The sequence below is a fragment of the Megachile rotundata genome, chromosome 7 (genome assembly GCF_050947335.1).
Source record: "Megachile rotundata isolate GNS110a chromosome 7, iyMegRotu1, whole genome shotgun sequence".
NCBI classification, from domain to species: domain Eukaryota; kingdom Metazoa; phylum Arthropoda; class Insecta; order Hymenoptera; family Megachilidae; genus Megachile; species Megachile rotundata.
Genome location: NC_134989.1, coordinates 9,222,429 through 9,236,730, shown reverse-complemented (window position 1 = coordinate 9,236,730; position 14,302 = coordinate 9,222,429). Strand labels below are relative to the sequence as shown.

At 35.0% G+C, this 14,302-nt stretch overlaps 1 protein-coding gene across 2 annotated transcripts in view; it reads left to right on the top strand.

The window, feature by feature from the left end:
- The first annotated feature begins 3,840 nt into the window (after positions 1-3,840).
- Positions 3,841-14,302, top strand: part of LOC100883063 (uncharacterized) — a 72,317-nt gene continuing 61,855 nt past the window's right edge. The window contains exon 1 of one of the 2 annotated variants that reach the window (XM_012286587.2): positions 3,841-4,391. In XM_012286587.2, the coding sequence (XP_012141977.1) occupies positions 4,335-4,391 (57 nt within the window). In that variant the 5' untranslated portion in view covers positions 3,841-4,334. Of the gene's footprint in view, positions 4,392-7,021; positions 7,114-14,302 lie in introns of those variants that run through there. The other variant, XM_076533182.1, reaches the window with a different exon arrangement.

The window sequence follows — 14,302 nt, the reverse complement described above, 5'->3', positions numbered from 1 at the left end:
CTTTTATTTGAAAAATTCTATCCATACTATGCGATATATTAATTGAAGTTATATGAACATGTGTTACGTCCACATATGAGGAGTTCCACATCCAATTTGATAAATCATATGAAAAATAAATAATATCTACCTAAAAATTGAAATATGATTAAATCAATTTTGCATTGAACAGATGTACGTAATTTAATCACAGTGTAGTTAGCATTTCGATACAACGTGTGACACGTGTTTCGCAATACTTTCTCTTACATTATGCGACAACAAAACACATAATCAGTCGTGAATATCACGGTCGTAGCTTTAGTGCATAAACGAGGTGAACTAGTATTCCAGAAAAAAAGGTGTTGATGGCGATCGAGTCATTATCATGCTTAATTTATTAACGCGGGAGTCACCAGAAAATATGGAGTCGCGAGGAAAAATTTGTCAACGTGTGAAATATAGTGGAATTATGTAAGAATCATCGAGGTGAGATATTGTTGAGTTTAATGTGATTTATGGTGGGGAATTTTGGAACTATGGGGAAGATTTGAGAAAGTTGGGGGATTTGGGGATTTGGGGGTTTAGGGATTGGGAGATTTGGGGGTTTGGGGGGTTTAGGGATTTGGGGATTTGAGGATTTGGAGATTTGGGGATTTGGGGATTTGGGGATTTGGGGATTTGGGGATTTGGGGATTTTGGGATTTGGGGATTTGGGGATTTGGGGATTTGGAGATTTGGAGATTTGGAGATTTGGAGATCTGGAGATTTGGGGGTTTGGGGATTTGAGAATTTGGGAATTTGAGAATTTGGGAATTTGGGAATTTGGGAATTTGGGAATTTGGGAAATTGGGAAATTGGAAAATTGGGAATTAGGAAATTAGGAAATTTGGAAAATTGGGGAATTGGAAAATTGGAAAATTGGAAAATTGGAAAATTAGGAAATTGGAAATTTGGAAATTTGGAAATTGGGAATTAGGAAATTTGGAAATTTGGAAATTTGGGAATTGGGGGTTTGGAAAATTGGAAAATTGGAAAATTGGAAAATTGAAAAATTAGGAAATTGGGAATTAGGAAATTTGGAAATTTGGAAATCTGAAAGTTCAAAAGTTTGATAACCTAAAAAAAGCAATAAACTGAATTTTACAATTGTATACATTTAATCCTTCAAACCCATTATAAACAATAGAAAATTCCTCTCCCTCCTAAATTATTCTTTCAAATTGAACTACTATTTTCAACCTAATTACCAAAATTAATAACCCATCACTACATTAAATTTTATATTCCCTCACGCTCAAATTTTATCAGTTCCAAAGCAGAATATTCAAAAATTACCTAAAGCAAATTAAACATCTATTACAAATATCGGTCAGCCCTGTTACACTTTCATTCGATTCGGTAACTTGTAAAACTGTTTCACCAAAAATTTGTGTATGCAAACCGCGTATACAGAAGCGCTCCTTTGATACCCATTTTTAAAACTATCACATTCAGGAGACGACACACTCTCTCTTTCAAAGATTTGCACAATTTTGACTGAATTGGTTGTTACGTTGAACAGCCATACCTTTAAAATAAATATAAGTTCACTTGCAAAAAAGCGCATAAAATTTTTGAAACACATTCCTTAAACGATCATGTATAAAACATGTTCTTATAATAGCAGCGAACATACTTTTTTCCAATGTTGTCCACAAGAACATGGATCGATCGAAACGTTTTCAAGCCTCACTTGATCTCCTTCACACTTCGCTAGTTATCGGTTACCTGTTCACTCGACTAGTTAAAGCGGAAGAAGCTATTAGGTTCTTGCAAAATTGAAACTGCCGATTTATTCATAAAGTATTTTGTAGCTCGGCTAAATATGATATCCATTGGACATATTTTTTTCGGGCCATCAATTATTTTCTGGAGCTTCGAACATATATTTTCATTCGAAATACTTTTATCTTGAATGAATTTATTAAATTATAATAAATTATTAAATGGGACAATTTACATCTATTATGTGAGGGTATTATAGTTTTGAAGATAATGGAACTATTCGTATTTTTAGAGGAAAATTTATTGTGTGAACTATGCGGTATAAGCGAAAGTTTAACCAGAAAGATTCACTAATATCAAGACATTACTGTAAGAAGTATTATTAACAAAATTAACATTCAATTGGAACTCGTTCGAACATCAGGAAATTTACTTTGTCGATTTTTGCGAAGTTGGAATAAAAATTCAAAATGGAGGACATGGTCTAGGGTGTGTTGATTCTGTATGTGTTGTAAAAACATATATGTACAGTCAGTATGTAAGTAGAAATATTAACAAATATTTTACCCAAATGTAACTGGTTTAAGCACCACCTTTACCTAGTCAATTTAAGATGCAAAAATCCAAATGAAGGGCAAGACCAGGTTTCCAATATGTGTTACAACTACATATGTGTACAGTCGATATATGATCAGAAATATTAGTCACAAACTTCCCAATCCACTGAAACTCATTCGAGTACTAGGAAAACCTTGCCAATTTTTGTAGAGATACAACAAAAATCCCACATATGAAGGTACAGGCCACATATGAACAAAAATATTAGTCACAATCTTCACACTCATGTTAAACTCTCTCGATTACTAGGAAAACCTTGCAAATTTTTATAAAGATGCTACAAGGATCAAAACGATGATTATAAGATTTCCCAGTCCTATATGTGTTGCACCATATGTGGAGTCCACATATGAATAAAAATATTAGTCGCAATCTTCCCACTCATGTTGAACTCTCTCGATTACTAGGAAAACCTTGCAAATTTTTATGAAGATGCTACAAGGATCAAAATTACGATTGTGATAAGATTTCCCAATCCAGTATGTGTTGCACCATATGTGGAGTCCACATATGAATAAAAATATTAGTCGCAATCTTCCCACTCATGTTGAACTCTCTCGATTACTAAGAAAACCTTGCAAATTTATTACGAAGATGCCACAAAAATGAAAACGATGATCATGGTCAGATTTCCCAGACCAATATATGTTGCAACATATGTACAGTCCACATATGAATAAAGATATTAGTCACAAACTCCCCACTCATATGTAACACTCTTGAGTACCAGGAAAATCTTGCAAACTTTTACGAAGATGCCACAAAAATGAAAACGATGATTCTGGTCAGACTTCCCAATTCAGTATGTGTTGCAACATACGTATAGTCCACATATGAGTAGAAATATTAATCACAAATATTCCACTTATGTGTAACGCTCTCGATTATTAGGAAAACCTTGCAAATTTTTATGAAAATGCCACAAGGATCAAAATGGTGGTTATGCTAAGATTCCCCAGTCCATACGTGCTGCAACATATGTAGAGTCCACACATGAGTAAAAATATTAATCACAAATATTCCACTCATGTGTAACGCTCTCGATTACTAGGAAAATCTTGCAAATTTTGTGAAGATGCCACAGAGATCAAAATGATGGTTATGATAAGATTTCCCAGTCCATATGTGTTGCAACATATGTGCAATCCACATATGAGTAAAAATATTAGTCACAAATATCCTACACGCCTGAAAGTCTCTCGATTACTAAGAAAGCCTTGCAAATTTTTACGAAGACCACAAAAATGAAAATGATGATTATGATCAGGGGTTTCCCGGTCCACAAATTGCAACAATGACACGTATCGTAGTCGGAATGGCGGAGGGGCAGATTCGTCAGGCAGTTGACGTTCCGGTTATTCGAGGTAAAATCGTAGGGAGTACATACAAGATACAACAGACGGTGGCGGAGGTTAAGAATCGCGTGTATATGTGTTAGAGAGAGGGTAGAGAGGCGAGTAGAGGCGATCGGCTCTACTCGGATCAGCTGTGAGAGCGGCGTGGCGCCGTGTGCCGCGGCTCTGACCCGCTGTCAGTTGCCCGAGCCCTGTGCTACGGTTAGGACCGTGCAATCGTCACCTTTTAACGACCACGAAACTTGCGCGATCGTCCCCAATAAACGACCGGGCTACCTTCAATTGCCGCGTCGTTTACAATCGTGCTCCTATCGATACGGAAATTACCCGGTGCTCGGAAGAGGAATCAAGCATTTGTTCCAAGCTTCGATACGAATATTCCTGGATGACCGGGATAGTTTCATGATCGAGGAGCTTGAAATTACCCTTTGATTCGACATTTCGTTCATAGTCGATACGTGTCGGAAGAGAGGCCGGCTCGAATATCCTAGTGGTTTTGTGATGGAAAAGTGATTCGAGGTTAATCGACGAGTTAGCTCGACGGAACGCATGCTTCGCTGACGACGTCTCAGGATGCTCTGGTAGAGGAGGTGCCTGGTGGTTTGATCGCGAGAAATGGCGTACGGAATATCTCTACAAACGACTGCCACGAGCACGGTACTTTTCCTTCTGGTGAGTACTTGCTACCTTTCTTTCGTACCTTTGCAGCTGTCACGGTGGATATCGAACGTTAGATTGACCCTAAATTTATGGACGATGATTACTTATATTGCGGTTGAAACTAGACTATAAAAATTGCTCACATATGATACATATACCAGCTTATATTGACTCTTTGTCTCCAGGTTATTTGGACAAAAGCTTAATTTTCGTAATTTGGAGAAATCTAAGATATATTTTGACGGATTATGTAAATTCACTGTTGAGTCAATTTTGAATTATATTTAAAAAATTCTGTTTCGAGTTGGAGTCAATTTTGACCTCATTTGACGTGTATACATGTTGAACCAGAACATTATTTCGGTGTGGAGTGTCTTAACGAATGGTGGGATTTTTATCGAATGAAATTGTAATCCATCCTCGTTTCGTTCTACTTTATTCGTGACATTTATAATAGGCCTTGTGTTCAACACGTATTCGTCATTGCTTGATTTTAACTACTCATCCTCTAAAGGATTTATGGAAATATCGCTGTTCACATATTTATTTGTTCATCATCACAAAACACTAATCAAAGAGTTATAAATAATTTAATTATAAAACTCGAGATCCACAATTTCTAATTCCTAAGAAATTTTGTTGAAAATAAAATAAATTATTTGACATAATTAGTGTCAATGTCAGTTCTATAAATTTGAGGTACATGCACTTAAAAATACATGTGTAATTTCTTGTGCAGAAATGGTGGTTTATTTATTCTAATAATTACTAATAAACTTTCCTGAGATAAATAATTTATATTGCACTTCGTGTGCATAACCTGCTCGGTTATATTTATATTCCGTACAAATGCAGTACTAGAACGTGATAAAATACTGTGTTATTATAAGTGAAAGAGTGTTCCTTAACACGTTGACGGCCCTGAGGGTCACCGGTAAGCGGCGCTAATTAAATACAGTCGAATGATTAATAAAAGAATAGAGAAATATAATCTTTGCTGTTCAAACTAAAAATTTAAATTGAAATATTAAATTCTGGTAGGTCGCGTTAATCACCGGTGACAGTTACAATTTTATTTTAATTAAATGATTAAAAAATAAAAATACACGAATACTGTTGAAGTCAGAGTAATAATGTGGAACAGGAGATTAAGTCATTATACTAAAAAAATTAATTTCTGATATCTTTGACAATCGATGTTATAGCATACCGAATTACGTGTGGCTATTTTTGCGGTTGGTGATCGACGTATTAATAACTACTTTTATAAAATGAGTTATGAAAAACGTTAATTTTTATTGGAGCACTAAATGTTTTATCTTTTATTGTCATATAAAATGTAATACAAATGTGGATGATGTGTAGCTTTATCTTAATCTACTTTTATCTATTTTTTTGTGGAATGCGAATTTGTAGAATAGTAGAATAGTAATATAGATAAATAGTAAAATAGCAAAATAGTAAAATAGTAAAATAGTAAAATAGTAAAATAGCAAAATAGTCAAATAACAAATTAGCAAAATAGAAAAACATCAACATAGCAAAATAGCAAAATAGACAAATAGTAAAATAGAAAAACAGCAACATAGCAAAATATCAAAATAGACAAGTAGTAAAATAGAAAAACAGTAACATAACAAAATAGCAAAATAGACAAATAGTAAAATAGAAAAACAGTAACATAGCAAAATATCAAAATAGACAAGTAGTAAAATAGAAAAACAGCAACATAACAAAATAGCAAAATAGACAAATAGTAAAATAGAAAAACAGTAACATAGCAAAATAGCAAAATAAACAAATAATAAAATAGAAAAGCAGCAAAATAGCAAAATAGCAAAATAGCAAAATAGCAAAATAGCAAAATAGCAAAACAGCAAAATAGCAAAAGAGCAAAATGGAAAAATAGAAAAATAGAAAAATAGAAAAATAGTAAAATAGTAAAATAGTAAAATATCAAAATACCAAAATACCAAAATACTAAAATACCAAAATACAAAAATACCAAAGTATAAAAATACTAAAATACCAAAATAGACAAATAGTAAAATATCAGCCCATTAAAATTGAATTAAATAAAACCTCCAAAAATCCCACCAACTAAAAACCCACCTAACGCACCTAAAATACTAAACAGTCAAACACTACGATTGAAAATAAATCGCTCGTACGTCACTTAAGAATTATTTTAATTAATACGATTTGATAATGCGGCCCGTCACGGCACACGTTACTTTCACTTTTTTGCATGCAGTCCTTTATGAAACGCTTCAAGTGTAATTCCTTCAGTATCGGCACGGAAAACTGGTCACTTTTACACGTAACATTGTATTCTCCGTCATAAAATCCTGTTCTGATCGAAACGTTAAATTTAGGAGACGAGTTTACCAGTCTCCATTGGGTTTGGAATGCCTTTGTTTACATATTTTCAGCATCAAGTCAGTTGTGAGTTAATGTTCCGGAGAGGTTAACCAGTTTACGCGGTCACTCGGTTCAAATAGAAATATATATATCGTATGCTTGGTATTCTAAAGGTGCATTGTACTGTGCCTAAACACTATGTTCGGTAACAGTAACATTCACGGTGAACCCGGCGGAATTCAAACTTGATCGTACATTTTAGATATTCTCTACTTTGTTTTATTCTCTACTTTGTTTTATGCGATTTTAACCTCAAAATTGGGACGTTGAACAAGGAAGATACTGAAAGTAGACATAACCTAATTACTGCAGGGTGAATATAACTCTTCTAACGCTATAAAATAAGGAGAATATAATTTTTTGTCAAGCTATTGAGAAGTTGCTTTTTGCCCAAATTTCTATTTCTAAAGTTATGTGATAAATCATATTTGTGTCCGTTTGGAATAATTTTTATTGTAATCTTCTTTAATCCTCTATGTTTCTGTTTCTTAATTTTAAACATAGTTCTCAAACTATAACATTTCATTTATAAAATAAAAATGCTTTGTAAACTACTTCTGTACAGTAAATACAAGAATACCTGTTCTGGTGTAGTTAAACCTTTGAAGTTTCACTAAAATTAATTATTTTCATGTACGTTTTCAACAGAATCGCACAATGTATGTTTATAATGCACGTAACCCTTCATAAATATACTTGGATGCTTACTAAAATTTTTACTTACATTTACTAACATTTATTGACATTTTTAAATATTTACTAACATTTTCAAGTATTTACACACAAACACCGTGATCAAAACATCTAAAAATTTGCAGACAAGATTTGATCCGAACCGACAGAACGCTAAATGCCTCGTACACTTAATTGCCAATAGAAAGTCCAAGAGCAGTAGCGCTCAGCGTTTACACTAAATATTCCTAAATTACATCATAAACATAAATGTCACGAATTTGCTAGCATTAACCTTTGTAACGCTCTCTGCGAGCCGTCATACGCTTTCAGAAACGCCACCCTTTATATACAAACCGTGACATTTCCTCCAGTGATTTCATCAATGTTCTTGTAGCACACTTCATAACGCTTTTCCCGGTTCAAACAATAGGTTTCTGTCGTGTAAATAATTTCATCTGGACATTATATAAAGATTGAAAACGGTTCTTATTGCTTGCTTCAACCCTCTTTTTGCTCGGAAGTCGCAACCTTGATTTACACTCTTTTTCTATCCTCATTTTTCGTATCCTCATGTTGGGATATTGATCTAACAAGATCAAATGAATCAGACTTGTAAGTCGGAATTCTGATATATTAGTGTATTCATCAGATGTCCGAATGTAGTAAAGAAAACTGATGTATGTGGACACGTTACAATATCGATTATTAGGGAGAATAACATGTATAGGTTAGGTTAATCCTCCAATTTCATCTTTCAATCTATGAATGTACATTATTATTTCAAGATTCAGAACTCTGAAAAGCTTTCATTTGCTTTTTCTATTAATAACGAATTTACCTAAATTTTCACTTGTCACCATAGCTGCCAATGTGTCATATACTTTCTTAGTTAGGGTTGCACTTAAAAAGAACCATCACATACTGCACCATCACATCTTTCATGAATATTTTTTCCTCAAATAATTGTCATTGTTATTGACAATATTTTGAACAATTTATAAGAGTGAATTATTAAGAATAACCACTTAGTGATTTTAATTTGATCTGAATTTGTGGTCTCACCAGATGTCACCCATAATTCCTAAAACATCGTATTTCAAATAATGAATATTCGGAACAAGTAGACAGAGGCCCAGTCGTCCAAGAGGTTCTCCGTCTGCTTTCATTCTTTCTCAATTTCATCTCGAATACATAAGCTAAGAGCAAGTCTGTATTCTTGCGAACCGGAATACAGTAACCGAAACCGATGCGTGCACCGAGGCTGCTGGCATTCACACACGGTGTGTCTAAGAGCACGCATCGGTTAGCGTGCGTTTAGAGTCAAGGATACAGAGGCGTTATCTAGCTATGATTGCTTTACTTAACACGCAATATACTGTGTACATATACCGGTCGAACACCTTTGCATGCTCGCGTTCACGTGCGAATGCATACGCTTGTCCCTTGCGAACGATACTTTCATTGTGCTAAGCTCCAATGTTAACGGGGTATTCCCTTCTTTCTTTTTTTATACATATTACTAATGTTCTTATACATATTACTAAAGTTGTATAACAAACTTATGATATTTTTATGAGAATATTTTTTTTTAAGAAGAACGTGGAAGTACTTTTAAAGTGATCATCGCTTTTGCCATATATCCGAAGGGGGTCTCAGATAAAAATTAGGAAAAATAATATCACTTCTAATGTATGAATTATGGACAGTTTTAATATTGACTATATATATATATATGTAGTATACATGTATTTAGTGTTACATTGTTTATGAACAAGTAGTTTATTCATTTACTTGCATAATTCAAGTCATTATGATAATAATGACTTCATAGTGACTTCATAATTTATCAAGCCTTCCTCACAATTTTTAAAAAATTTGCAAAAAACAATTTTGAGAATATGTATTGATTTTTAGACGTTCGGTCTAACCTAAACAACCTAACCAAATTATTATATAGAATAAAAATAGAATTGTTCCATTTTTAATATAAATTCAATTGTCACTTCTGTACACATGCCCAGTTGATCATGAACCGATGTAAAATCAGCTGACACGTATGATTAATGTATCAGAAATGTTCATGATTCAGCTGGATCCGTGAAAGTTGATTCCTCCAGTGTGAAAAGACCTTAAATTACCGCGTTCCTCCAATGGATTACAGTTGAATGCTTTGTCTTATGCAACAGAATAGCGATCCACTAGCCGAGAAAAGGCGTTTTAGATGAAACTGTCATCTCGAAGATGGAGGGAAGGTCTAATACGTGACGCGGCATCGTTTATTGTCGACGAAGGTCGACACTGTTTTGGTCTGACAAAGCATATCAAATTGTCTGTCTCGGATTTTGATGAAACTCTTAACTTTTTAAACACGATATTTTCTGTAACTGACCGATCACATTTTAGGGATGAAATCACCTTCCAAAGTTGGGACACAAATGTGCTGTTTCAGAAATAAATTATTTTATATACAAGAAAATTTGGAGAAAAAATTAATCTTTATTGTTAAATTAATTTTCGTGTTCAAGGAAAAGTTTAATTGAATTCCCTGTTTAGATAAAAATTAGTACTGAAAAAGTGACTTGTTTACAACTACGAAATTGATGGTATTTAAGTTATCAGAATTTACATAATCAGGAGATAATTATTTTTTCCCTTGTTTTCTTGGATATCGCTTTAGGCTAAATACTTCGTTCAAAATTCAGGGTTACTCATCCCTGAATCATACGATTGACCTTATAGTTTAGTTAATTAGTATAATGGTTAGGTAATATTTAGGAAACATTTCTATCTCCTACTATAATTTTTCAAACAATTCAAACAAATCAAGTATAAAATAAAAATGTTATCTAATAACTCTAGTTAACGATATATTTCACAAGGTATATTACACAAGCAGAGATAAAATGTAATTCATAAACTTCTCCGTAGTACATCTGATATTCTTTAAATTCGTAATACAAAGATCTACTCTCCCTTAAATTTCGCTCGCATTTGATGTTAAGTACGTTCTCATTGCGTATGCATGAGAAACACTAAAATATTCGCAATCGATATTCTTTTCACGCATTCCTCGAAACGCTGGTTTACGAATTTTGTACATTATACTTTCCCCACAAGTATCAGAAGAATATAAATCATTGTATTAAGTCTGCAGGTGAATGCAATAGCAACCTGTTCTCCATAAAATTCTCCCAAACTACAATATTTCTTTCAATGTTACTCAGAAACCTCGTACAAAAGTATATAAATAAAACTGTCACATAATCAATAATTTTAGTATGATAGAACACTCTTATTTCACATCAAATGTCAGCTGATCAAAACTTTTAGACGTTTATTGAATACTCACATCTTTTACAAACATAAAATACCAGGTACAAAATAATAAACTAAATAATATTTTTCTTAATTTTAAGTCAAAAATATTCTTCCATTCGAATTCTACTTCAGAGTTCATGAAGTTATAGTCAGTTTAAGAAACGAACTTTTTGTGCGAAGTTCAAAGGATTCTTAAACATTTTGCTATTTGATCAAACCTTTGGTGTTATACAATTTATACAGGGTGTCAACAATTTATGCAACTTATGCAGGAAATTCGACGCGTGGTAATCGGTGCGTGGTACTTCTACGCGTAGTAATTCTACACGCAGTAATTCCAGACGTAGTAATTCCACGCATGGTAATTCGACGCGTGGTAATTCGACGCGTGATAATTCCACGCGTGGTAATTCGGCACATAGTAATTTCACGCTTGGTAATTCTACGCGTAGTAATTCCACGCGTGGTAATTCCACGCGTAGTAATTCCACGCGTGGTAATTCCACGCGTGGTAATTCGACGCGTAGTAATTCCACGCGTGGTAATTCCACGCGTGGTAATTCGACGCGTGGTACTTCCATGCGTGGTAATTCCACGCGTGGTACTTCCACGCGTGGTAATTCTGCGCGTAGTAATTCCACGCATGGTAATTCGACGCGTGGTAATTCGTCGCGTGGCAATTCGACGCGTGGTAATTCTGCGCGTAGTAATTCCACGCGTGGTAATTCGACGCGTGGTACTTCCACGCGTGGTAATTCTGCGCGTAGTAATTCCACGCATGGTAATTCGACGCGTGGTAATTCGTCGCGTGGGAATTCGACGCGTGGTAATTCTGCGCGTAGTAATTCCACGCGTGGTAATTCTGCGCGTAGTAATTCCACGCGTGGTAATTCGACGCGTAGTACTACCACGCGTGGTAATTCTGCGCGTAGTAATTCCACGCGTGGTAATTCGACGCGTGGTAATTCGACGCGTGGCAATTCGACGCGTGGTAATTCGACGCGTGGTAATTCGACGCGTGATAATTAAAGGCGTGGTAATTCTGTGCGTAGTAATTCCACGCGTGGTAATTCTACGCGTAGTAATTCCACGCGTGGTAGTTCCACGCATGGTAATTCAGCGAGTGGTAATTCAACGCGTGGTAATTCGATACGTGGTAATTCGAAGTATTATTTGCATCGAAAGTCACAAACGTTGACTTGTCATTCTCAATGCATGTCGCATAATGACCGAAATCAGTAATGTAATTAGTTGCTATTAAAAGACACCTTGCATATTGTCCCAGGAATTGCAGAGATTAATACTCGATTAAACGCGATTAATCGACTACTGTTCGACTGTAAAGCAGCTCCTTCGGATTAATACCGAACACGGTACTTTTGATAATTACAAAGTGGACGATATGGTTGCTCTGATTTCTACAAATGACCAGGTATTAAAGGTTTCTCGGGAAAGAATGAACCAGAATTCGATCGAAGGACAAAACTTTATTGTACCCATAGGCAGAGTGCCGTGCAACATTTCAGAGATAATTTTATTCGAGAGATAATATTTTGCAACATTTAATTTGCATAATAACTCCTTAAACAATTTTTGTTACTGCGATCTTATACGATTTTTTTTTTATTTTCATCCCAGGCTTCTATGAATGCCGGCGATATTGGAATAAATAAAGGAATATCATTCTTTTTTAATGTGTGGCGGCGTCTGGACTCGATTAGACTACTATGTTCAATGAAAAAATTAATTTATGACTGTTGTGCAATCAGACGTATTGACAGATAGTCGGCTTCTTATTTTGAAATTTTTGTATTATAGGATTTCTAAGATTTTCAAATCTACAAATAATTTATTTCAAAATTTTTAAGTTTAATTATTATCTAATTAATTTTCTGAATTTTTCAATTTTCTATTTATAAAAGATTTCAATTTTCACGTTTATAAATGACCAAAGTTGAAAATTAGTAATTTGTCAATTCCAAATTCGAAATTCCCCAAATTTCAAAATCTCCAAAATCCCAATTCCCTGAATTATGAAAATTGATAATTGAGAATGGAAAATTCTCAATCACCCAAGTATTAAAATTACGAGTATTTCAGTTAAGAAACATGATCAGTGTCCACTAACCGTTTCCCAGATGTCATCCCTTATTATACCAATGACTATTCGGTCAATTAATTTCCACCGACCGTGATTTAGTCAGTACGAACCGTTGCGTTGCAAGGAAATGATACCACGATCGAAACATTCGAGGCGACACCTCCGGACACATCGTACCGGTACAGTTTCTTAACTCGTTGCAGTTGGTTTGCGATCTCCGGTGGAAGGTTTAATTAGCGCAGCGAGCAAGTGGCTCGGCCTCAAAGGTCCCCGAGATAATTGGATAATGAGCAGTTTAAAAGACGATACCGGGTTTAAAAAGCCCACGAAGGCTGGCGACGACGTGGAAGTGACGACAAACGATATAGGGGGCGAGGTAGCGAGCTTGTGGCCGGTTAATTAAATTGCGAGGCAGCCGAAGCACCAACGTGGTCCTGAAACTTGGCGAAAATTGATACCAACCGCTGATACACCCCGCTGCGTTAACGAGCGACCACCGTTGTCCCGTTGGTGGCAAAAACTGGCGTACAATCGATGCTTACGATAAATCGTTTAAACATGTCGAGAGTAGGCGCGCGAGACGGTAGCGATCCTGAATAAAAATGCATGTGTCGCATTTCGTAATGCCCGTATCGGACGATGTTGTTACGTTTTATTGTCACTGTCTGGACGTATGGAAAAATTCGGCTGATCACTGAGTTCCTGGGGTGATACTGGTCTTGTTTGTAAGGGAACACTTTTTTGTTCTTTATCTGCTCTTATACAGGGAGGTACAAAATGTAAGAAAATATTCTATCAGATTCAAGCTCAACATCAAGCTTTACAGAATTTTCCTGTGGTTTGTATAAGGCTCATAATTGTGCCATACGTATATGAACCTGTATAATATTGGTGCGTTCTAAATTTGAATCATTTCTTGTATAGTACGTTTCAAAACTGGTGTAACATTGACAAAAGAAGTGATATTCTATCAAAGTTGATGTAAGATTCATTCAAGATCAATTCAGAGTTTTCGAGCTCCAGCAAATTAAATTGTCCTGTGGTTCATAAAAGGTTCATCATAAACCTTGTGGGTCTATGTGCATAGTACAATATGCGTATGAACGTGTACAAAATTGGTGCGTTCTAAATTTGAATCGTTTCTTGTATAGTACGTTTCAAAACTGGTGTAACACTGACAAAAGAAGTGATATTCTATCAGGGTTGATGTAAGGTTCATTCAAGATCAATTCAGAGTTTTCAAGCTCCAGCAAATTAAATTATCCTGTGTTTCATAGAATGGCCATCATAAACCTTGTGGGTTTATGTACATAGTACCATATGTGTATGAACCTGTACAAATTTGATGTGTTCTAAATTGAAATCATTTTGTGTACAATATGTTTCAAAATAGATGAAACACTGACCA